General features: G+C 37.6%; 1 protein-coding gene across 1 annotated transcript in view; it reads left to right on the top strand.

Annotated features, from left to right (window-relative positions):
* SVEP1 (sushi, von Willebrand factor type A, EGF and pentraxin domain containing 1) overlaps positions 1–26,241 on the top strand; it is a 167,201-nt gene that overhangs the window by 84,988 nt on the left and 55,972 nt on the right. Inside the window, exons 12-26 of the mRNA XM_037491628.2 lie at positions 766–960; positions 2,432–2,553; positions 3,828–3,936; positions 6,056–6,220; positions 6,671–6,904; positions 9,031–9,192; positions 10,717–10,878; positions 13,742–13,903; positions 14,293–14,384; positions 15,504–15,600; positions 17,202–17,315; positions 21,463–21,576; positions 22,605–22,806; positions 24,592–24,749; positions 25,438–25,639. Of these exons, the coding sequence (XP_037347525.1) occupies positions 766–960; positions 2,432–2,553; positions 3,828–3,936; positions 6,056–6,220; positions 6,671–6,904; positions 9,031–9,192; positions 10,717–10,878; positions 13,742–13,903; positions 14,293–14,384; positions 15,504–15,600; positions 17,202–17,315; positions 21,463–21,576; positions 22,605–22,806; positions 24,592–24,749; positions 25,438–25,639 (2,290 nt within the window). The remainder of the gene's footprint in view (positions 1–765; positions 961–2,431; positions 2,554–3,827; positions 3,937–6,055; positions 6,221–6,670; positions 6,905–9,030; positions 9,193–10,716; positions 10,879–13,741; positions 13,904–14,292; positions 14,385–15,503; positions 15,601–17,201; positions 17,316–21,462; positions 21,577–22,604; positions 22,807–24,591; positions 24,750–25,437; positions 25,640–26,241) is intronic.

The following is a 26,241-nucleotide window of genomic DNA, read 5'->3' as shown; positions in this document are numbered from 1 at the left end:
GAGTGGGCGGCAGGAGAGGTCTGCGCTCCATGTGGGACCCTTGCTGGTGGCCAGGGATCGAACCGGCACTGCAGAGGCTGTGGGCAGCTTCATAACCCAGCGCTCAACCGCTGCGCCACCAGGGAGGCCCCCAGTCTAAGCATATTATCTCTATAAGCATATTATCTCAGCAGGCACTGGTTTCCCAGTATGTTCCTCATGCCAGGACCTTTGCTGTCAGTGAGAGGCCCCCCGCATGACCCTACATGTAGCTGACGAGCAGGAACTCTAGGCACCAAGGCACTATTCCTGAGAACAAGGAGGGCTGAAGATTCCATGCTCCATTTGGGAAAAAAATAGACTGTGAACCTATTTATTATTCAGTAAACAAGAACAAAATGTCACTGTTCTGTTCCTGTTTTGAAGGCTTGAGGGTGCAGATTCTGAGCGTGTATCTGCTATATGATCTTATGTCTCATTTTCATTTTTCTGAAAGGAATGCCCAAAACAGCAAAACCACAACCCCACGTCAGAAATACTTTGAGCTTTTCATCAAATAGACACCGTCTCTTATGACATGTAGGTATTGTCTTTCAAGAGTGCCCAGCTAGGAATCAGAAATCCTCGTAGTCCCACACTAGGGATTTATAGTGAACGTTTTTCTACACATTTCCTAGGCAGGCAGTGGACAGGAGAAATCCTTTTCAAAGTTCAGCTTAGACCCCTAGAATTTAATTTGTGTTTCTCAGACCTCTGTAAATGAGTGATATAATTTTTTCCACACAGGTTCCCCCTGTGAAGTTCCATTCACACCTGTCAATGGGGACTTCATTTGTACTCAAGACAGTGTTGGCGTGAACTGCACACTAAGTTGCCTGGAGGGCTATGATTTCACAGAAGGGTCGACTGAGAAGTATTACTGTGCTTATGAAGATGGAATCTGGAAGCCTCCTTATTCCACTGAATGGCCAGACTGTGCTAGTAAGTTTTAAATTTTTTCTGAACTTCTTTAGTGGATCTGAGTGCTTGTCTGTGCGTTTCTAGGCATTGGACAGACATAAATTGCTTTACTTGGGTGTTAGGTTTGGTGAGTGGAAAATGGCACCATGAATTTGAAATGTTTGCAAATAAATAAATGTCCATCCCTCCATTTACAATATTAGCCCATTGAAGTCTAATTGTGGATTGGGTCACTGTAGGATAAGGTCCCACTAAAGGCAAGATCATCTTGGCACTCTCATTGTTATTTACCAGAAATACCTAAAAAGCTTAGTCAGCATATTGTTCTTGACATGTAAACTTGAACTTAAGCTGTAGTCTGTCTGCAGAAGAACTTAGGTTTAAGAACCAACCTATGTGATGGAATGAGAGAGATTAGTCATATTCTCCTTAGATCAGATTTAGAGCTTTTCTATGATTTTTTAAAAGATTGATTGGTTGATTGATTGATGCATACAAGAACTGGGGTCTAAGCCAGAGGTGCGGGGAGTGAAAGGATTTACCAGAGACAGAGTGGGAGCAGAATAGGTGAATCTACTGAAATACACTGCTGAGGGAGCAGCTGGGGAGATGGGAGAGGTCTGCTGCGCCATATGTGAGTTAGCTCCCTGGCTGGGGATCAAACTCATGCCGCAGTGGCTGGCGAGAGCTTGATAGTGCTGAGACTTTAACCTCTGTGCCACAAGGAAGTCCCCTTTTCTATAATGTTAAATATATATTGTTATAAAAAATAAACTGTCTAGTATGAATAAATAGTCTCTGGTGTGAATCTTTGATCCGGTTCTACAGATGAAGGTGAAATGCCAGTGCCTCAGATAAAGAGTAAAGCCCACTTATTTGAGTCATTCTTTTCTCCAGATTTGGGGAATAAAGAATACTGAGCAGTCAGTAGGATTTTAACAGTAATGCACTTAGGAGGCATTGTCACTGAATATTTTGAAATATCTTGCTGAGTCTAGCCATCCAAGTTCTGGCCCAAGGAGTAATTTGTCCCTAACATATATTACACCTTCAAGGAGTATGATTGCACATAATATGTAGAAAGTTTTCAATGTCTGTTGGTTGGAAATGTAATATACATATACAAGATATATGTTTATATAAATACAAAAGATGATCTCTTTGACTCAGCCAGAAATTTTAAAAATTCCCAGCAACACAATGAAAACAATTTTTATATCTCTTATTCCCTTGAATGCTCACTTTTTAATCCAATTGGAAGTGAAAGAAAAAAATAAATCAAAGCAAATTCATCACTGAGTAATTGCTCAGCTCAGGATTTATTACGATAAGTTAATGCCTAGACACTTTCTTTAACTGTCATCATTTGTTTTTGTAACAGTCCCCAAAAGCACATTAGAGTAAAAATATTAAGTTACAGTTGTTCCATACAAAGTTAAATTTTTTGTTTTGAAAACAGTAAATTGAAGTTATTTTTTCCAACATTTTCCAGTAAAACGTTTTGCAAATCATGGGTTCAAATCCTTTGAGATGCTGTATAAAGCAACTCGCTGTGATGACATGGATCTGTTGAAGAAGTTCTCTGAAGCCTTTGAGACCACCCTGGGGAAAATGGTATGTCGGTAGTAATCCTTGTTGTTATATATTAAAGGATGTTGTTGATCTTTTTATTGTCTCTCTGGGTCACCTGCAATTGAAATTCTTTACCCCAATGAGTTCTTTCTTCTTTGTGATCCAAATTTGTTCTAATAGTAAGAATTTCTCATACATAGGTTTTGGAATTATAGAATGAATGATAAGCAAGTCGATAGTAAAACATTTTGAATTTTTAAAAACATTTAAATCATAAAGTCAGAAAACTGAGGGTTCACAGAGCTTGAGAATATTCATTATTTAAAATCTGACAAATATCTGTTATTTAAATATGACTGCAATCCTTTTATGATCAGATAACTCAACATTTAAATGACCTTTCATGCATTTTAAGACTCTGAGTGGTTATAGGGACACAAAGTGATATATTGAGTGTATTAATAAGCATCGTAAGTCAGGAAAAATGGTATATCCATATTGTATCCTTCTGTATAACAGATTTGGTAGCTTAGGGTATAGATATATTCTGAAAGTAGGTTTAGTAGGATTAGTAGATTTGCTGTAGAATGTGAGATAAGGAGAGGAGTCAAGATGGCAGAGTATACAAGTACACAAATGCAGGTGTAGTACACAGGGTGGTAGAACTGTGTAAGGGAAGCCTCTTTTCTGACTTCTATTTTATCACCGAAAAACAATGCAGCATGATAAGCTGAGAGCTGATAATGGCCACAAGAAAGGGCAGTACGTGGTATATTTGGCAGGTCAACATGGGGAGGCTTTAAGGGAGGTGCAAGGTAGCATGATCTGAAAACAGCTATGATGAGTGAGGACACTTTCTCTACCTCCATTTAAGAAAACTGGAAAGTTTGGTTTCATTGGGAGCAAAAGTGAAGGAAGAAGAGAGTAAGTAAAAATGTAAGAGTATTTGCTGCTTACTGATTGTGAGCTGGAGAAATGTTTCCAGGACTTGGAGAGGGTTGGGACATAGTGGAAGAGAAAAGACCCATGCGGAGTGGAAGCTCAGAGGCAATTAATATCCCAGGAGACCTGGGCTTCTTGGGGTGAATGTTATAAACAGAGACAGAGGTATGAGTCTAATCCTGGGGCTCCATAGGCTTTGAGATGCTTTGGGGAGGGAGTGGAAGAGGATCCAGTTTTTTCAAGAAGGTGCAGAGCTCTAGGGCCCTCTCTTGGCCCCTGTTGGTGGGGTCACCAAAGCCCTGGGGACACAGGCCTTATTCACAGCACACCAGTGTGTGATTTACATTCTATCCTCTTCATTTTTTTTTTTTCAGGTCCCATCATTTTGTAATGATGCTGATGACATTGACTGCAGACTGGAGGACCTGACCAAAAAATATTGCCTTGAATATAATTATGACTATGAAAATGGCTTTGCAATTGGTAATTAAATTATGCAGTGTCAGTAGTTTGCAAGACTGAGCAGCAAAATAAGAAAGTAATTTCAGAAGAGGGAGGCAAACTAGAGAAATTACCTTTTTTTAACTTATCAATATTTTAAGATGAATCAACTATATATATTATATATGTCAGGATGTGCTCACTGTTCTTTATGGATATTTTAAACTGGGATATAAAATAAATTATTTCAAAATACTGGGTTAAATTTTTCAGGATGAATACTAAGTCACATTGATATGATATCTTAGAAGAGAGTCATAATAGTTACAAAGTACCAGATGCAATATATCCATATGACATTCAATTGCAATTGCAATTAAAATAGCTAAACATGGAAAATATTTATATTCTTCCACCAGAATATGTTAAGAATCAATTTATTCAAGTAACGTACCATCAAATGGGATTTTGATGTTTTCTCTATGTTGACTGAACTGTCTTATTAAGCTTATTCCTCAGTGTGGTGTGGGGTTTTTTTTGTTTGTTTTGTTTTTTTTTTCACTAGGATATCTGACCACTTAGCTCACTGCCTTAATATTTCTAGGAGATTTCGGTTGTCTTTCTTGGGTCTTTTATTAGCAAAATCATTATCCTTTCCAGTAATTACACTTCTAATTTTTATTTCATTCTTATATAACTGTTCAGAATTTCCAGAGTAAAATTTTTAAAAATAATGGTTTTAACAACATAGTGTCATGATTAAGCATATGGTCTCTAAGACCAACATTTGGGTCCAAATCCAATATATTTTTAATAATATTGAGAATATATATTATTTCAATGTTATATAGTAATACAATATATAAATATGTATGCTATTTATATATGTCTATATTATTTTACAAACATGAATCTTTTGTTAGCATTATATTAAGGACATTTTTCTGTTATTAGATATCATATTTAACACAGTGTTAATGGTCACATACTATTTCATCCACCAGTTTGCCAAAATTTATATAAACAATTCCCTGTTAGAAAATGTGGGTTGTTTTCTATTTTTAACTACTATGTACAACTTTTCAGTGAATTCAGAAAAATTAAGCAAAAAACAACTTTCTTCAGTGGAAAACCTATACAAATACAATTAGATGTTTAAGGTATGACTAAGCAACAGCAATGTGCCCAGATAAATACTAATACCAAAACTTACTGAGATTTTAGAATAAGTCAAATACTGATCTTGATGGTTTATATATGTTGTTTCAGTTATTCCTCACAGTCATGAGGTAGGGATAACTATCTCAATTTATAAATGAAGAAGGTGCAGTTCAGAAAGATGAAAGTAATTTGGTAAGATCGTGCAGCCATAATCAGATATGGAGAGGCCACAATCTAAAACCAGGTAGTTGATCATGGTGATATCAAGAACATCTAAAGAATCACACATATCCATTTCCCTCCAAAATAGTTGCATTATATGTGCATTTAACTTATATGTTTCAGAAACTATCCCCACCTTTAAAATATGATGCAGAAATCTTGAATAATCTTCATAAAAGAAAATCTGTTTATGTGCATTTAATTTTATGAAGCTGCTATTTTAAAAAAGAAGAATGGAGCAAACCCTGAAAGGACATAGGAATGATTAGAATTGTGCATTTTCTCTCTATTTACCTCTAAAGCTAAGATAGTTAACCACTAAGTCAAAATGGTTTAAATGCCTACATAACTTTATACTTGTTTTCTTCTTTAAGGTGTAATTTATTGGTCATCTAAATTTAATATGAAATACATGAAAACTACAATATAAGCTTGTAGATGACTTAGATTCTGACCACACAGTGATTAGCAGAGTGGAAGGAGATGAGGGTTATGAGAAACAGGTAGAGAGGGAGTCAGTTTGATAGTGGTGTCTGGTGCCATAACTCTGGTGGTGGTCGTGGTGTGAAGTTATACTCCTGAAACAGTCTTGTCAACCTATGACATATCAATAAAAATAGAATAAAGTGAAAGTTTATAGACAGAACCCTGTATGTAGTACATCATGAGCAATTTCAAAAATGGTCAAAGCAATTTCATTCACACTTTAACATGACAACTTAAAAGCTGGTGAAGACTTGACAGTAGAAGCCTTGGTTTTTCTGTCCTAACCATGCAGGTCCTGGTGGATGGGGTGCGGCTAACAGGCTGGATTACTCTTACGATGACTTCTTGGATACCGTGCGAGAAACACCCAGAGGTGATGGCAAAGTGAGTCCTTCACGGATTAGAAGAAGCCCCCCATTATCTGACCACAAAATTAAATTAATTTTTAACATCACAGGTAAGGATCAATCGACTGCCTGATGTGAAATTCTTGGTTGGAAAACCATTTTTCAAATCTTCCATTGTTACCATTATTAGGAAATGAAGATTTGGGAGAGCACAGTCACCTAAGTCTTGTTAATTTTTGCAGTTTAATATCACAGATATATTTTGTGCATCTCACCCAACAGTACCTTGTTTGGTGCTCAAAAGAAAGACTTTACAGAAATCTACTGTGCTATCATGAAGAACTCTGCGAAAAGATTAGATCCAGTATATGAGAGAAGGGTTAAAACAAATGGTTCTTAATTTTGTCCATGTACTAGCTACTCAGTGAGCAGTGGTTGAATTGACTTTTTCCTGGAAGAGTTTTAATATGCTGTTTCTTTCTGGCAAACACTAAATACAAATGGCTTCCTGAAATACCATACATGTGTGTTATGCTTTGCTCTGTTTGTGTTTACCCTAGCTAGTGTGCCTTTACCGGATGAAAGAAACGATACCCTTGAATTGGAAAATCAGCAGCGACTCATTAAGACACTGGAGACCATCACAAATCGACTAAAAAGGACCCTCAATAAGGAGCCCATGTATGCCTTTCAGCTTGCATCCGAAATGCTGGTGGCTGACAGCAATTCCTTGGAAACAGAGAAGGCTTTCCTCTTCTGCAGACCAGGTTCAGTGCTGAGAGGGCGGATGTGTGGTAAGACTTCCCTGCAGTCCCACATATTTGGTGCATGTTGGGCCAAATGAGATGAGGAAAGTCATTTTAGAACTATTAGGGATGTTGAAATGAAATGCATTTTGCTGCTGGGTGTTTGCTGTTATTACTCCTGTTTCAAATGTGTAAATAAGTAACTTCTGTTGGTCCGACAAGAAAACTATTTTAGGTTGGTGGCTCAAATCTTTATTTTATGTATAGCTGTTTAAACATTGGCTGCTGCAAGTAACTAATACTTTTTGCATACTTCTGTATGCTGGCTGAGCACCTCTTGTGCTTTACCTTGGTATAAATGTTTATCTCTGAGGTAAACTAAGGCCGGTAAGGCTGACCCATCCAGACCGGAAGTGGTGTTGCTAGAAGTCCCACTCAGGTGAACGACACCAACCCACTTCACCATTTGAAAGTGTCCAGCTCAGTGATATTTAGTATAGTCATGATGTTGTTAAACTGTCACCTCTGTCATTGTTCCAGAGCATTTTCATCACCCCAGAAACCCCTCTGTGCCTTGAAGCAGTCACTCCACATTCTCCTGCCCTCCCTGCCTGTTAACTTTTAACCTCTGTTTTTGACAACTGCTGTCTGAATCCATTCCAGTCTGTTTCCCAATTACATCATTGTTTGTAGATGGTGGAAGTTCCTCTAACCCAAATCTTTACACTTAACTAAACAAAATGACATGAGCCCTCCATTAGACTGTAGGCGTGGGATTTATGTCCCAGTTGGGAGATCTTTCTTGACACTTACTACAATGGCCTGAGCTCATAGAGTGAATGGCCTGAGCTCATAGAGTGATGGAGGCAGCCACCTAAGGCTCATAAAATGGTCTTTCTGAGTCTGCTCTTGTCTCTTCTCCACACTAGGAATAAACATCAGAAATGGGCTTGTCCTGCATCCCCACTCCTCAGTGTAGGCTTCCTGTGTCAGCAAACCTCAAATACTTGACAAGATGTGTTTTAACTCAAGCCTCACCCCAGTACTAATGCAACAGACACTTTGGGGACAGAGCCTTGGAACTGGCATTTTTAGTGAGTTCCCAGTAATGCTTACACACTTGAACATCTCAGAATCAACTGTGTGCTGATTTCAAGTGTCTTCCCCATAAGAATACCAACTGTGATAGAGCCTTTTTCAGTGTGTTTATATTTCCTCTTGGTCTCAGGATTTCTGAGTTACCATCAGCCTGCCAAAGAGTAGAACAAATCTCAAGGAAACAAGGCCTGTTTCCTTGGGTCTAAAGATGCTTCAGTCTTGCCTTCAGTGTCTAGTAATTCCTATAGCCAGAGACAAGGACCTACTTAACTCACCTGTTTTAAGTTTACACTTTTACCTTTTTTTTGTTTCTAGAAATGATGCTATAAATGGTTAAGCAGCCAGTTTCGTATAGGGAACCATTCTGTGGAGCAGTTAAGAAAATGTTTCCAGGGCCTCCCCTGGGGGCGCAGTGGTTGAGCTCTGGGTTGCGAAGTTACCTGCAGCCTATGCAGCACCGGTTCGATCCCCAGCTGCTCCCCCGCCACCGGAGGAGGGTCCCACATGGCGCACAGACCTCTCCTGCCGCCCGCTGCTCCCCTCAGCAGTGTACTTCGTCAGTCTGCCTGTTCTGTTCCCCTCTCTGGCTCTGGTGAATTCTCTCACCCTCCCTCGCTTCTGACTGTACCCAGTGCTTGTATAAATAAATAAATAAATAAATCTTAAAAAAAAAAAAAAAGAAAATGTTTCTAATACCTGAAAGCCTCAAATTAACATCTTAATGATCATTGTTTTATCCTTTTCTGGCACCAGCCTTTTCTTGGTTCATTGTGTGTTCTCCAGGATGATCTGGTTTAGCGAGGCTCTAGCTCACACTTTACAGCCTCCATCATATGAGCTCAACAAGAATTTGCATTTTCTCGGAAAAAAAAAGAATTCATTACTGTTGGTTTCTAGGAATGCATTTCTAGAAGGCTTACTGTGTGACTAAACCCCTGGCAGTAAAATTTAACCCATAAACACAGTACCTGGAGTCACGCTTTATTATTTCCATGCCTTAGAAATAATGAACCCGAGTGTGTTTCATTGCTGTGGGTTTTTATAAAGTCAGTGTTTCCTGTTTGTTTCTTCTTCAGTCAATTGCCCTTTGGGAACCTATTATTCTCTGGAGCATTCTGTCTGTGAGAGCTGCTTGATGGGGTCCTATCAAGATGAAGAGGGACAGCTGGAGTGCAAACTCTGTCCAGATGGAACTTACACTGAATATCTCCACTCAAGAAGCAGCTTGGAATGTAAAGGTAGGAGCTTGGTGTACATATTGGCCAGAAGAAATCTGAATTTTGTATTGTTTTAAAGATTTATTATATTTATTTATGCATATAAGAACCGGGGTCTAGGCCAGATGTATAGGGGTGGGGAGGGGGGCGGTGAGAGGATTCACCAGAGACAGAGTAGGGAGCAGAACATGCGGATCTACTGAAATACACTGCTGAGGGAGCAGCAGGGGAGACAGGAGAGATCTGCTGTGCCATGAGGGTTAGCTCCCTGCTTGGTGATTGAACTCATGCCATAGTGGCTGGCGATAGCTTAATGGTGCTGAGACTTTAACTCCTGCACCACCAGGGAGTCCCCTAGAAATATGAATTTTGTTTCCAGTTATGAAACTCTAAACGTCAAAGTGGTTTTCTTCCTCTAAATTATAAAGCAGTACCTGAATGTTCCTCCTATTTTAAAGTCCATTTTTCTCTCCTTTCAGAAAAATTCCATTGCTCTCACTAAGTTAAACTCCAACATCAAATCTCCAATCCACATCCATCAATTTGCTTGGATTATTTATGGAATCTCACATTAATTGGGGGAAATGCATTTCAAGATATTTAGCCACAATGAGATGGCTTTGTGTGAGACTAATGCTTAACATGATGAGGGCAACTGTCCTTGAGCTTGTAAATAAATAACTATGGGCGTATAGACACCTACTCTTGCTACTCAAATATTCAGGATTTTCAAAATATTCTTACTGCTATTCTCTGTGAGCATTCCTGGTGGAAGTATTTTCTTCATGAAGTTACAGTAAGACACACCTGAAAAAAGAAGTTTCAGAATTGTGCCTCTTTGCCACTGTGGCAAATGCAGTTGCTTAGTGACAAAAGTAAACCACAGAGCCATTCAGAGTAATTGGAAATGCACTAAAAATGTGACCAGTGTTGAAAAGGAGAGTCAAGTAGAATAAAGTGCAGAAAGAAAGGACAGTGCCCTGGGTGTCGGGCAGTCTGGCCTATTCTTGCTCTTCTACGAAACCATTGCAATAGAGAGCACAGAGCTGCTTACCATGCAGCCTGATGCTAAGCCTTCTTTCTTTTTTACCTTACCAGTCCTCAAACAAAGTGATAAGTAGGAGGAGTCAGGAGAATCAGTGCTCATTTAAGTGACAAAGGTGCGATCATTGTTAGGAGACTGTAGCCCAATTAGGGTTTTGTTTCTGTTACTCAAGAGAGCAGTGTCCAAGTCAAGAATCTGTCCAAGAGCAAGTTTCCCCACTACAACTTGCTCTGATAGTGCCTTTCTGAAACGCATGCTTCCAACTTCATGATGACTTACCGACGTGTCTGTGTCACAAACATTGTGCTCGGTCATAGAGGTCTGACATTAGTTTGCACAAGCATGGGAAGTGTAAGTTACAATGCATGTGGCTTGTGTCTTTGCATCCCTGAGTCTGTCCTAAATGAATTAAAAAAATGCAAGAAACCCTATCCTGTTCTGTGCTAGTTTTGCACAGCCAGAGGTTATTGTTAGTAACCACATTACATTTTTGTCTTCAGCTCAGTGTAAACAAGGCACCTACTCATCCAATGGGCTTGAGACTTGTGAATCGTGTCCTCTGAACAGTTATCAGCCAGCCCGTGGTTCCCGGAGCTGCCTCTTATGTCCAGAAAACACTTCCACTGTGAAAAGAGGAGCCGTGGCCATTTCTGCTTGTGGAGGTTATCAAAGCCTTAGACATTGATATTTCTTCAAACCTCTAGGTTCTGTGCATTGAAGAGTGGAATATTTTCAGCAAAACCGTATGTCGACTGTATATAAAGAATGTAAATAACTGTCTCTTCATAGAGTTTCCTTTTATTCAGCCAGTCTATATTTAAGTATAAACGCCTGCAATCTAGGCACTGTGTTAGTGCTGCTAGGAACATAAAAGACATACAAGGCCAGGTCTGAGACTTACACAGTAATGATTAAAAAGGCATCTAAACTCAGAACTTAAGTTTCCTCCTCTAGAAAGGACACTCTACCTGTGGTTCCTTAAAACTCGAACAATACAGTCCATGAATTAGGGCATTTCATTCCCTGCATCTGGAAGACTTGCGGGATTGGTTATCTGCTCTGGCTACACAGTGGAATCATTGGCACATTTTCATTGGTATTTTAGAATACTGAAGCCCAATTTCTACTAGACATGACTTAACTTGTCTGGACATTGGTTCTAAGTTCCCCCAGATAATTATAAAGCTTCAGAAAATTTTGAGAACCGCTTGGATTCTCAAATGTCAGCTTGGAGGGCAGATACCTCCCCCAGAGTTTTAAATGCAACAGATCTGATGTGCAGCCTGAGAATCTGCATTTCTAACTAGTGCTCATGTGATGCCAATTCTATGAGTTCAGAACCACTGATTAAATAGAAACAAAAAGATTAGCGCTCCAACTTTTAAATATTTCTGACTAACATCTTTAACAACTACATCCCTTCCAGCACTGTCAAAACTGGAAGATGTAAATGAAAATAAAATAGAAAACCAGTGAAATCAGGACTGACAATCAAAGTCAAGCTACTGCTGGGTCCTCTAAAAAATGACAAATACTGAGCAAAGTTAGTGAACTTGGGTTAAATCTCTAACACTGTCAGCCTGACTCCTTCTCTATCCCTGGGATCAGAGCAAGCACCCTGTCTGAAAAATGACATTTTTAGAAATTGTTTGTCCTCTCAATTGTGGGGAGAGGCTTGTGTAACATTATATCTTGGGAGATATAGTCCTCAAACTAAGTGCTTAAGGAAGAATGGGGAAAACATACTAAGAATTCCAGGTTTTTATCTTCTCCACATACTTAGTTTATCTCAGTCTAGTAGGATCACAGCAGATGAAAATATGTTCTATCTGAAGAACTGTGGGAATATTTGTCAACTTAATATTTCACTAAAAGTTGAGACACCAATTAGGATCTAGTTACAACTCAAACTATGTTATCTGATACCAGCTTTCGGATTTTTTCCCCTATAAACATGGTGGACAATTATGGAGACACTGATGGTGGGAAAGGTGTGAAAACATTCATTTGTAGAGTTCTGAACCTATAATCCCCAAAGCAGATATAACAGTGACCTCAATAAACAGCAGTGGGAAAAAAAATAAAAATAAACTAAAAATGAAGCAAGGCTTCATATTGAAGTTGAAATAAATCTGCTAAGGACTCTTTTATTTCGTCAGTATACAAACTAATTTTGGAAGAAAGAGCAGTAAAAACTTCTCTCCCTCTCTCTATAACCACAAAAGCAATTAGGGTTTTTATAGTGAAACAAGTTCATAGTTGACAATTATTTTGCCTCCAGTTTTCCAAATAAGCCTTGAGGTTTGTCTAACACAAAATTATTGCAATTAAGCAGTTATAATTCCCAGAAAGCCTCTAAACTTTTGGTAACTGCCCCATTCCCCCTAATATTCCTAGAATAAGTTTAACCACAGTCTGCTTGTGATGAGTGAGAATAGCTAAGAACAAAACCAAGTTCCCCTGAGGTGCTGGGTAAGCACAATTTTACTTTAAACTTAAATGTGTATGAATTCTAAAATGGTCCCTTATTTTTTTCTTAGTTTTCAATACTTTTCTTTCTCTCTTTCCTTTATCTCCTTAGTACAATCAAAATTTATTGAAGAGAATCCAGGTGCATCTTATGTTTGATGCTATTTTCTTACTTGGTTAATATTTCACCAGTTATTGGCAAGAGAATTTCAGATTTGGTTAAATGACAATATTGAACTGCATATTGTTTACAAAAAAGGATGGCTAACCCAAACTGACATCAAAATGTTTAAAAAATATAAAGACCCTCTCCCAATAAGTAATAGGCAACTATTTTACAGAAGAAATTAAAACCTGATAAACATGAAAAATACAGCTTAATTTATTGCTAAAATAACTACAATTTTACCTTCAGATTGAAATAAAAATTAAGAATCATTATCAGTACTCATGAGCACACAATGGAAAGAACATTTTATATACACTGATGTATCTATAAGAATTTACTTTTTAAATATGACTTGGCATTATATATTAATGGCTTTTACTTTTTCATATCTTTAAATCTAACTGCTCAATACTCAAATCCAACTGTTACCCCAAGGAAAGAATCAGTTGTATAAATAAATGTTTATATAGAAAATTTCATGTCAGCATTATGCATAATAGCAAACAATTAGAAACAATCTAAATATCTCAAAATAGAGGAAACATTAGCTCCATCATGGTCTATAAATGGATATAATATTGTACCTTTAAAAAGCCATGTTTCCTATCAATTTAAGGAATGATTTGAGAAATGCTTATGATATAATATTAAGCGGAAAAATCAGAATACAATATGACCAATTCTAATTTTTGTTAAGTTAGTGTGTGCTCATAAGGAGAGAATGGAAACAACAAAATATTTATCTGAATGGTAATATATCTGGGTATTAATATGTGCAAGTGAATATATTAAAAATCCATGAGCTTTCTTACAACCAAAAGTTAACATGGTTCTTTTAAATAGAGGTGTGACACTTCCTATGCACAAATTTGTTTTTACCTTTGCAGTACCTTGTCCAGTAGGAGAATTCTCTCGCTCTGGGTTAATGCCCTGCTATCCATGTCCTCAAGATTACTACCAACCCAGTCCAGGGAAGTCCTTCTGCTTGTCTTGTCCCTTTTATGGAACCACAACCATCACTGGTGCCAGATCCATCACAGATTGCTCAAGTAAGAGGACATACTTCATTTGTTACATACTCCCACATTGGATACTTTTGCTTGTCTCGTGGTTGCATTAATTCTGAATATTACTGTTTCAATCACTTGGGTGTCTAGGTTTTTTAAACTGTCCTTTTGAGATCTTTCTAATGACTCAAAGATTCTTATTTTGGAAATGTTGAACTTGATAACTTCCAAACATCTTTCTAAGAGTCTAGGATTTAATGATGTATCCATTTCTGTGTTCTCTTTTTAAATATTACTGAAACAAAATATATGTCACTTGACTCTGTTTTTCAAGAGAACAAGAATAGAGACCATAGGTTGAGAAAGCATATTTATTGGTGACATCAACCATACAATAAGATTTTTTAATGTTTTTCCATTAATTTTATTAGGTTTTAGTTCAACTTTCTCAGCAGCAGAAGAAAGTGTAGTACCCCTTGCTTCTCCTGGACATATCAAAAAGAAGTATGAAGTCAGCAGTCAGGCAAGCCCATTTTCTATGTGTAAAATTTTCTCTAATGGAATATTTGGGAAACAATTTGGCATTACACACATCACATAGAGGATGACTACCAAAGTTGAAACTTTAAATAAGACTTGTGAATTCTGTAATCAATGTATTCACTTCTGATTTCTAATAAGTATTTTCCAAAAGTTCAGCAATAGAAGTGTTAAGCACTAAAGATTGGAATTTTTCCCAGCAGCATCTGGCATAGAGAACGTGTAAATGTGGAGTGCCTTTTGATTCATTAGCATTGAACACTTAACACAAGTATAACCCATCATTTAAGTAAGGGCATTTGGATTACATAAGACCTTTTCTGATTGGCAGGAAGAATTATTCAATTTTGTGAAAATGATCCAGATTTTGGCCCCCCAAAAAGTCATTAGTTGGAATAACACATGGATTTTTAAAAATCAAGAAACATAACTCCTAAACATAACTGAATTGTTTTCCATTAGTTTTTTAAAGACTAGTTAAGACCAATTATTTTAGTAGATTCAGCCATTATTCCGAATTTACTTTATCCCAATATCATGATAATACTTTAGCTTTTGGTATTTTTAAGGAGGATAATGAGATTGTATTTCTTACTTCAACTTCCTGTAAGGCTACAGCCCCATCCAAACATAAGGACTTGTCAGAGTTTCATTAGTCATTTGAAACAGAGCCTGGTAGACACAGAAAATTGTAGAAACTTCTAGAGCAGTGCCTGTGATCCCTGGAGACAGATTAGGATCTGCTGGCCAACTTTTAAAACTAATGAGCCACAGATCCCGGTCTCAGAGATGTTGATTTAACTGGTCTGGGTTTGAGCCCATCCTTCATATACTTTTAAAACAGCTCAAGTGGAGGCTAATGTGAGCCAGCCTTTAGCAATATTGCTGGGTTAACCAGAACATCACTCAAGTATCATCTATGTTGTGTTACCCAGATATGCGGGCACCATTGTCAGGTACACAGCAGTTCAGCTAGCTTGAGTGAACTCACCTAGTAACAGGATCCAGATGTCTAATGTCAAATTGCTGACTCCCTGGTCAAATTGCTTTGAAATGAATTGAGTGTTTTGTCTCTAATTGATTTCTTTTGTGTCACTGGTAGGTTTTCCATGAATGCTTCTTAAACCCCTGCCACAATAGTGGAACCTGTCAACAACTTGGGCGTGGTTATGTTTGTCTCTGTCCACCTGGATATACAGGTAATAACATAAAGGAATGCAAATTCTAATAAATTTTTTATGTGAGATCATTGCGACCTTCAGTATTGAACTTGGGAATATTAAAAAAAATCTATAAGATACATTAGGTTGTATCAACACACAAACATTTGATTGAATAGGATAAACCAGTGAGTGAAGAAGTATACGTTAGCTTATGCTGACAGTTTTCTTTGCACATTTTGGAGGAAGAATGAAGAATCATCTCTATGAAAAAGTCATGTCATAATTCACTATTTAAATTGGAATACAGTTCCACAAGCTAAGTTCAAAGTTTAGTTCTAACACAGATTAAATGCATGACACTCAACATAGAACAGATTGTTCATTGGAAGCATTTTTAAACAAACTCATTTCTCCCATTTGCTTCAACTAGTGGAAGTTCTTGTGAACGGCTATAATTTGTTGCTTTGTTTCTATCTTTCTATAAACTGTGCTTTGAAAAGCAATGTGACTTTGTCCATGCTTATGTGGGAATTATGTAAGCATTACATTTTCTTGCAGTTTGGGTCACTTTCCAATTCAGTCTAGCAACATAATTTTTGATAGGAAAAAACTGTATCTTAGATTGCAATTTTTCTAATATAATTCCTTGTTTTCTTCTGGAAGTGCAGTTTTTTCAGATGTTGTGCACCCAGCATGAAATGTTAATGAGAGAAATGGTGTTTAAATAAAGGATTTCACCAGAAAATAAGCAAAAGGAAACTTGGAAAACAATTTGAAAAACAAAATATAGCCTAGGGCTGTGTTGGCAGTTCACTTGTTACAGCTTGTGTGTGCCTGTGTGCATGTGTGTGAGTGTGTGTGTGTGTGTGTGTGTGTTTTAATTCTACGGAACTTTTTGTCTTGACATTCCATAAGAAGTAAGGGATCTTGTCCAAGAATTTTCTAGATAAATAGTAGTTGAGAAAGGGACAGTGGTTTCAAGTTTGATGTGCATCAGAATCATGTGGAAGGCTTGTAAAAACAGATTGCTGGACTCCAACCCCAGAATTTCTGAATCCATAGGTCTGGGGAAGGTTTCAGAATTTGCATTTCTGTCATGTTCCCAGGTGATGCTGATACTCGTGTTCAGGGGTCCATACTTTGAAACTCCCCGGTATAAAGAACATGGGTTTCCAATAGAGCTAACCCATAGAAATCCTGAGTACTTCCTATGGAAAGGTATAGCCCCACCCTAGGGCACTGGCTTGTGAACTGAGATCTGGTAGGAATTAGTCCCATCTTTACTGCTCAGCAAGTGACCCTAATAGCAAGTATATGATTTTATATTTTTCACTTTGGAATTAACTTAATTCCTGCCTAATCTTCCAGTATTCCCAATTTCTGCCCCTACTTTTAACTTAGGGTCTTTTACTACCTTTTATGAATCCTTATATATTTATATTAAATCTGTTTAGAAAGAGACAATACCTATACACTTAGGTAAATAATAGCACTTAAGAAATACTACTTCAATTTTTGTTACTGACACCACTCCCAATAAATACAGATTACTGGGATAATTGCCTTCCAGTGGCACTGATTCTGTTTCTATTAATTCCTCTCTTTGTTCATCCTTCAGTGTTTGGTTTTTATTTTAGGCTTAAAGTGTGAAACAGACATTGATGAATGCAGCTCCCTGCCATGCCTTAACAATGGGATTTGCAAAGACCAAGTTGGGGAGTTCATTTGTGAATGCCCATCCGGTTACACAGGTAAGGGGAAAGTTTTGGTTTTTACATTATAAACCTTGGAATTACTGAAATTTCATCACCAAAAATCAAAAACACCATGTGTGTCATCTCATAACTATTAGACTGGCTGATATCAAAATGGCAAGAGGTAAATGTTGACCAAGATGTGGAGAAAAGGAAACACTTGTGCACTGTTAGTGGAAATGTAAACTGGTTTTCCATACTGGAAAACAGTATGGAAGTTCCTCAAAGAATTAAAATTACAATTACCACATGACCCAGCAATTCCACTTCCAGGTATCTATCTAAAGGAAAGAAAATTACCATCTCAAAGAGTTATCTGCACTTCCATGTTAATTGCAGCATTATTCCCAATACACAGAATGTGGACACAAACTGTCCATTGATGGATGAATGAATAAAGGAAATGGAAGTTCTATGTATATATCATACAATATTATATATATAAAACATTCCTCCATTATATATGTGATTATCGTATATATAATGTATGTGTATTATATATCATAATGTATGTCATAATCGTATATATGATTATTCAAGGATTTAATAAAGAAGGAAATTGTGCCATTACAACAATTTGAAATTTGAGGGAATTACACAAAGTGAAATAAATAAATCAGAGAAAGACAGATACTGTATGATGTCACTTGTAGGTAGACTCTGAAGTACCAAACTCATAAACAGAGACTAAACTGGTGATTTCCAGGTGCTGGGGGTTGAGGGAAATGGAGATATATTGGTCAAAGGGTACTAACTAAATTTACCTTATTTACTTAAGGTAAATAAGTAAATAATGTCTGTAGATCTACTGTACAGCATGGTAACTGTAGTTTAAAAATACCTTATCATATACTGGAAAGTTGCTGGAAGAATAAATCCTCAAAGTTCTCACAAAAAATGGTAACTGTATGAGGTGATGGATGGGTTAATTCACTGTGATGCTCATCATTTCACTATATATGTGTGTATCAAATCTTCATGTTGTACACCTTTAGCTTATGCATTGTTAAATGTCAGTTATAACTCAGTAAAGCTAAAAATTCATCACTGAGGTAAATTTGAAATGTATTGTTAGGCTTCATTCATAGGATATTAGAAATATACTGAAGAGGCATACTTTGAAATACAATTACATGTTTTGGGAAAGTGTTCTCACATGCTATTATATAAGTAGACTAAGATACCAATTTGGGGGTATGAAATTGCCTGAGGTTTTTAAAATAGGCAGACTTGTGCTCATCTTGGCCAAGTTGATGTGTGACTGTGGACACGCCGTTTTACTTTCCTGAAGCTGTTTCTTAGTACTTAAAAATGGAGACCAGGAAATGAGAGGAAATCTGTAAACTCTAGAACAGTGCCAGAAAAATATTAGGCCCTGCATTAGTTCTTTACTTAGTATTTCACTGAATTTATAGAGTGTATGTCTGCTTGTGTCTATGTATATTCTGGTGTGTGCTTGTATGTGTGTAGTTATTGCTGATTGTAGACTTTAGGCACTTGTATGATTCAAATTATATTGGACCATTCAGCCTCTCCCTCTCACTTAAATTAATATATATGTCAAAGTATATTTATTTAAATCAGAGACTTGCAACTTCCAACCCCCCTTAGCATAGTTTAGAAATGTTGATCTTGTTCATTCAATTCCCTTATTCAGTTATAACTATTACAATATTGATAATGCCCAATACAGTATGATTTACTCTTTTATATATAGTAATAACCTCATAGCATTGGTATGGAGATTAAGGAGATAATGATTGAGCCCTGTATCAACTCGTAAAATTATTATTTTACTAAATTTATATATTATACTAAAATATATCTGAATATATATATAAAAGCATATGGGTGCATATTTTCTATATTTTAATATCCAGTGAAATCCTTAAAAATTTTTAAAGTAACCATTTTTATTTTTTATTTTTTTAAAAGATTGATTGATTGATTGATTGATTGATTGATTGATTGATATTTATTTATTTATACAAGCACTGGGTACAGTCAGAAGCTCGGGGGTGGTGGGGGAGAAATCACCAGAGCCAGAGCGGGGAACGTGACAGGCAAACTGATGAAGAAATACACTGCTGAGGGGAGCAACGTGCACGGCAAGAGAGGTCTGCGCGCCATGTGGGACCCTCGCTGGGGGCCTGGGATCGAACCGGCGCTGCAGAGGCTGCGGGCAGCTTCGCAGCCCAGCTCTCAAATGCTGCACCACCAGGGGAGGCCCATAAAGTAACCATTTTTAATATCATCCAAAAGCAGCTTTCATAAAATAAATGAAAATATAAATGTCCTCATTTATACTGGTAATCATTGGAACGAAATCTTATTCATTCCTCTACTTAGAATCCATACAACAGCAAACAGGGTCCTAATCATATGGGAAGAGACATTGATTTATACAGTAGAATCACATTTTATGTGGAAATGTAATTCAAAGGTCTGTAGATGGGAAAAAATTTTAAACAATCAAAACAAAATCAGAAATGTTGAAAATCCCTTGAATCAGCTATGAGATAGAGAGGACCGGCATGCTGTTTTACAGTTAGCCTTTTACCTCCCATGGGGGACGAGATCATTTTTGTCTCCTGGACATCAGATAGAGTAGGTAGCATGTACTTAGGACCCGTGTCGCGTATGTCTTGAAGCAAATCTCATTAGCCTTACATTGTAAGAGGCACAGGGGTGCTAAGACCAAATCAGGGAGCTGCAGACTCTTGCTCATCACCCACGTTGGTGTGTGTCCAAAAGCTGGATCTACGGCAAATCTCTGGCCCAGGTTCAGTTATCTTTCCCATCTCCTTCCTACTCTCCTTCCCACATATGTCTGTTTGTATTCCACATACAGTATGAAATGATGCTACTCCACCCTACATGTCTTTACCTAAAATTCCACATCTTAAGCCAGAAACACCCAGGCCTGAATTCTAGAGAAGTCTGTGACCAGACAGCAGAATAGATCCAAACGTCTGAGTCAAAAAATATATATTTACTAGATCTACAATTTATTGTGTGGCTCTACTGTGAAAAATAAAAATGCTCATTATGAAAGTGCAAATTATGTGTGAGGCTTATTGTCTTTGTAATCTGACATTTATCAGTGAAGTTGGCACATTTTCATGTTACTTACATGTGTAAATTATTGAATTCTTGTTACAGAATCCTATGAGTTGTAAATTTAAGCATCCTGAACTCTTCAGCTCAAAGAGTCTTTGTACATTTGTATTTGAATTTAAAGACTGACAGGGTGTGTTCCTTTCTGTACATGTCCTTGGTAATAACACAGCCATCTCTGGCTCCCAGTTTCTAGGTTTGTAAAATGGAGTGTTTGAATTACATCCTTTGTTCTCAGATTATGTTCATGCAAAACATGGAACAGTTTCACAGAAGTTTGGTTGTGTCCTTCCATCTTTCCAAACAAACTAAGCTATTTTCTTAATTCAGTGTATTTCTCCCATAATTTTTCCAACAGTGTAATTCTTATCTCTTAACTCTAAAAGAATCAAACTCAATAAATAGTTGAACAAACAGTATGTATATGCTATAAGCATATTTTAAGCAAAATTACACTTATTTTCTTAACTAAAAAGTGGAGGGGCCTCCCTGGTGGCACAAGGAGGGACCTCCCTGGTGTCATAAGCATCGCACTATGAAGCAATCCACAGCCTCTGCAGCACAAATTCGATCCCTGGCCTGAAAGGGAGCAACCCACATGGCAAAGCAGACCTCTTCTGTCTCGCTTGCTGCTCCCCTCAGCAGTGTATTTCGGTCAGTCTGCCTGTTCTGTTCCCCACTCTGTCTTGTGAGTTCTCTCACCCCCGCATCTCTGGCCTGTGCCTCAGCTCTTGTATGCATAAAGAAAATAAATCTTTTAAAAAAAAAAACAAAAGTGGAACTAGACTTTCATGGTTGTCATTTTCCATTGCATGTGGAAAACTGTTGGGTTTTTCTGCTAGAAAAATTTTGCAGTTAGAATGAAAGAAAACACTTTATTTCAACATTTTTGGAAGAGAGCAAAAATTTTCATAAAGATTTTAGCCACAACTTCCAGTTGCTCTACTCTGAAAAGCTTGCTTGAAACTGCTGGTCTTAAAATCCTTTCAGAGTTTCTCCAGCTCAAAATTTCTATGATTCTTTGCAGGTCGACTATGTGAAGAAAATATAAATGAGTGTAGCTCTAATCCTTGTTTAAATAAAGGAACCTGCATTGATGGCTTGGCTGGCTATCGCTGCACCTGTGTGAGAGGATATGTAGGTAAGCTGTTTCCATTCATCCTACATGTCTTAAAGTCCTATAAAGCACCATAGATGATTATATTTACTAACATGTATATGTTAATGTTAATTTTATGATTTTATAACTTGATTCTGATTAAGATAAAATCCTTCTTTTTGATTATTTAGGAGTAAAAGGGCATCAGGTCTGCAATTTACATTAAAACAGTTTGGAAAAAAATGTGTGTGTGTGTGTGTGTGTGTGTGTGCGCGCGCGCGTATGTGTAGAAAGTGCAACAGACAGAAAAAAAAATATATGCTAAGACAAACATTCAAAAATTAACTAAAGAGAAGTCATATTAAATCATTATAAATGGATGCTAAATAATTAGGTTAAAAAGTATATATATATATAATTGATAAAGAAAATGTGCAGTAAAGGAAAGAGGCAAGATTGAAGAAATAGAAGAAAATTTGAACTCACCGTTAGTTTTATTTTTTACATTATCTCAAGTTTTATTTTTTACATTATCTCAATTAAATATTTATTAATCTTAGTTTCACAAAGAAGTGAGATTAAAAGAGTAAGATTATTTTTTAAAAAATGCAGTCCTAAAATGACTTATTAAAGCCACCCCTCTTTAAAGAATGGATTTCAAGCCAATTTGTTGGGCCTATGATTCTGCAGTCCACATTGATTTCTTTGGAAACAGCATCCTCCAAGAAGTCAACAGCTTGATTGATGGTTTTCTTTTTTTTTTTTTTAATTAATTAATTTATTTATACAAGCACTGGGTACAGTCAGAAGCGCGGGAGGGTGAGAGAATTCACCAGAGCCAGAGCGGGGAGCAGAGCAGGCAGAAGGACCGAAGTACACTGCTGAGGGGAGCAGCGGGCGGCAGGAGAGGTCTGCGCGCCATGTGGGACCCTCGCTGGTGGCTGGGGATCGAACCAGCGCTGCAGAGGCTGTGGGCAGCTTTGCAACCCAGCGCTCAACCACTGAGCCACTGGGGAGGCCCCTGATTGATGGTTTTCTTAGGCAGTTAATCTGCTCCTCTCCATCCCCAGGCCTGCACTGTGAAATGGAAGTCGATGAATGCCGATCAAGTCCATGCTTAAATAATGCAGTCTGTGAAGACCAGGTTGGGGGGTTCTTGTGCAAATGCCCACCTGGATTTTTGGGTACCCGTTGTGAGAAAAACATGGACGAGTGTCTCAGTCAACCATGCAAAAATGGAGCTACCTGTAAAGATGGTGCCAATAGCTTCAGGTGAAAGGCTAAGTCTGGTTCTTTCCACTATGTTTATCTTCTTCATTTTCAATCTTTCTGCAGTCTTTCTGGAGTATTGTTTTGAGTCCCAAGTCAGCCATTCCTAAATGCTGACCCAAGGATAGGCTACAGTAGACTGTCCATCACCTGAAGCTCTGATTGAAGTAACTTCCTTGAGTATATAACTAGAAATGGACATAGAGGACATTGGGATTGGAAACCCCCAAGTTTCCTGGATATTACCAAACTGTGGGTCTACTTACTATATGAGATTTCCCATTTCATGACATGATTGTCGACATGTGACATTTTCAGATATGTTTTCCATTCTGAGGCCTTTAAATGGTTTGTTACACAAGAAACTACAAACCAGAGACACACTATGGGGGGGCGGAGGGAGTAGGATCAAAAAAAGAGTGGTGGGAATTGTATGGGGACTATATCCAATATGAAAATGTATAAAATAAAAAAAATTTGTAAAGTTAAAAAAAAAATGGTTTGTTGCATACCACAGAGACGACATGGTCTACTGATTAAGAACAAGGCAACAGGTTGGCTTCAAAATCCTCATCTACTACATAGTAACAAGAAGACTTGAGCAAATGAAACCATCTGAACAAAGCTTACTGTGTGTGTGTGTGTGTGTGTGTGTGTGTATAGTTTTCTATATATATATATATACTCTCTCTCTCTATATATATATATACACTCTGTGTGTGTGTTTGTGTATAGTTTTATATATATAGCATTCCAACTATATACACACACATACACACAGAGTAAACTGTGTTTGGAGGGTTTTATTTGCTCAAGTCTTCTTGTTACTATGTAGTACACGAGGATTTTGAAGCCAACTTGTTGCCTTGTTCTTAATCAGTAGACTATGTTGTCTCTGTGGTATGTAACAAACCATTTTTTTTAACTTTACAAATTTTTTTTATTTTGTATATTTTTTACATCATTTTTCATTTTTGCACAATGTATGCATTTTCATCTTGGTTATAGTCCCCATACAATTCTTACCACTCTTGTTTTGATCCTACTCACTTCCACCCCCCCATAGTGTGCCTCTGGTTTATAGTTTCATGTGCAACAAACCATTTAAAGGAGTGAGCCTGTGAGCTGATAAACAGATAAAGAAGATGTGGCATATATATACACACACACACACACACACATATCTGTATATACATATATATAGTTGGCATACTATATATATATATGCCACATCTATATATATATATATGCCACATCATATACACATATATGTGCCATATATATATATATATGTATATGCCACATCTTCTTTATCTGTTTATCAGCTCACAGGCACTAAGTTGTTTCTAGTTCTTGGCTATTGTGAATAGTGCTGCAATAAATATGGGAGTGCCTATATCTCTTTAAATTGGTGGTTTTGTGTTTTTAGGGTAAATATCCAGAAGTGAGATAACTGAATCATATGAAATTTCTATTTTTAAGTTTTTAGGGACACTCCATGCTGCTCCTTTTAATGGTTGTACCAATTAACATTCCCACTAATAGTGTATAAGATTTCCCTTCTTTCTGCATCTTCTCCAATACCTATTATTTCTGATCTTTTGAATAATAGCTATTATCATAGGTGTGAGGTACATCTCATCATGGATTTTAAAGCACTGTTATGATGTGGAAAATGTTTCAGCACTACAGTTTTCAAAGTCTTTTCAGACAACATTATTAGAAATGGAGACATCTCCTGATGCCTTTCTGTAGCGGCTATAATTCTTAAATTTTGTTTGTTTTTAGGTGCCAGTGTGCAGCAGGTTTCACAGGACCACTCTGTGAATTAAACATCAATGAATGTCAGTCTAATCCATGCAGAAATCAGGCCACCTGTGTGGATGAATTGAATTCATACAGTTGTAAATGTCTGCCAGGATTTTCAGGCAGCAGGTGTGAAACAGGTATCTATGATCTCAATAATGTGACATAATAACATTGTCTGTTTTCACCTCTACTATGTACTGCCCGTATACCCAAAACTATGCAGTGTTTTGTACTTATTCAACCTTTACAGCCATCCGTTAAACTGGGTATATTATTATTAACCTCAACAGCACAGATAAGGACATTGGAGCAATGGGGTCTCTTAGCTATAGGACTTCTGTTTTATCAAACAGGGCATGCAAGTTTGGGGTGGAGCTAAATTGTTCATGAAATAAAGAAGAGCCAGAACACTGACAAGAGGTGGAATGTTGCCAGCATAGCTGTCGCTCTTTCTGTCCAGCAACATCAATTCCTCTGCTCTCTTGTCATTCCCATCATAACACAGAAATACATTAGTATCTCTCATCTTTCATAACCTCCAATGGCTCCTCTCCTTTCTCCTCCCAAGCTGTTCTTCCACTATTTTCCAGCTTCCTTTCACTTCTGAGTTCTTTTCCTGTCTTAGACACTCACTCATTATTTTATTTGGAAAAAAAGTCATATATTTTGTAAATATTATGATTTTAATTTTGAAACTGCTTCTCACTCTGCACTTGACTGACATGAGCTTTCTTTACAAGAATCTGCATGCCTACTGCCTACCCCAGAAAATGGGGAAATGCCTCATAGGTGCCACAGCAGGCACACTTTTCGTATTCATTGCAGAACAGTCTACAGGCTTTAACCTGGACTTTGAGGTCTCTGCTATCTATGGATACGTCATGCTAGATGGTGTGCTTCCTTCTCTCCGTGCTGTCACCTGCACATTCTGGATGAAATCCAATGACACCACCAACTATGGGACACCCATCTCCTATGCCCTTGAGGATGGCAGCGACAATACCTTCCTTCTGACTGATTATAATGGGTAAGCATAAATGTCAGGAAGGCTTGACTTTGCATCTTAACCTGTTAGGATCTTAACAAGTTAGAAGTGACATTGGGGTAGGGGGTGGCTCCCTGGTGGCCTAGGGGTTAAATCTTAGCACTGTTACCACTACGGACTGAGTTTGATCCCCAGCCAGGGAGCTAAGCCACATATGGCACAGCAGACCTCTCCTATCTCACTTGCTGCTCGCCTCAGCAATGTATTTCAGCAGATGCACCTGTTCTGCCCCCCACTCTGTCTCTGGTGAATTCTCTTACCCACCCCAGCCCTTGCACCTCTGGCCTACACCCCAGTTCTTCTAGACAAAAAATAAAAAATTGGAGAGGAGGGAGCAAGGAGTCAGCTGCCCCATGGTGACAGTAATCCAGTGCATCATCTAGACAGGTTTGGACTGTTAGTGACATTTTAGTGATAATACCTTAAATATGTATTGTGTTTCACTATTTACTATTTTCCTGTTGTCTCACTGAGTGCTAGTATTTACAAAGTACTTCCTTTGCTTGTCACAATGATCTGAGGTACTGGCACCCATTTTTCACAGGGCAAAACAAAGATTCACAGGAACCAAGTGATGCACCCCA

The sequence above is a fragment of the Talpa occidentalis genome, unplaced genomic scaffold, assembly GCF_014898055.3.
Source record: "Talpa occidentalis isolate TD23 unplaced genomic scaffold, MPIMG_talOcc4v2.1 talOcc4.7, whole genome shotgun sequence".
Lineage (NCBI taxonomy): Eukaryota > Metazoa > Chordata > Mammalia > Eulipotyphla > Talpidae > Talpa > Talpa occidentalis.
This window is presented reverse-complemented; position numbering and strand designations above follow the sequence as displayed.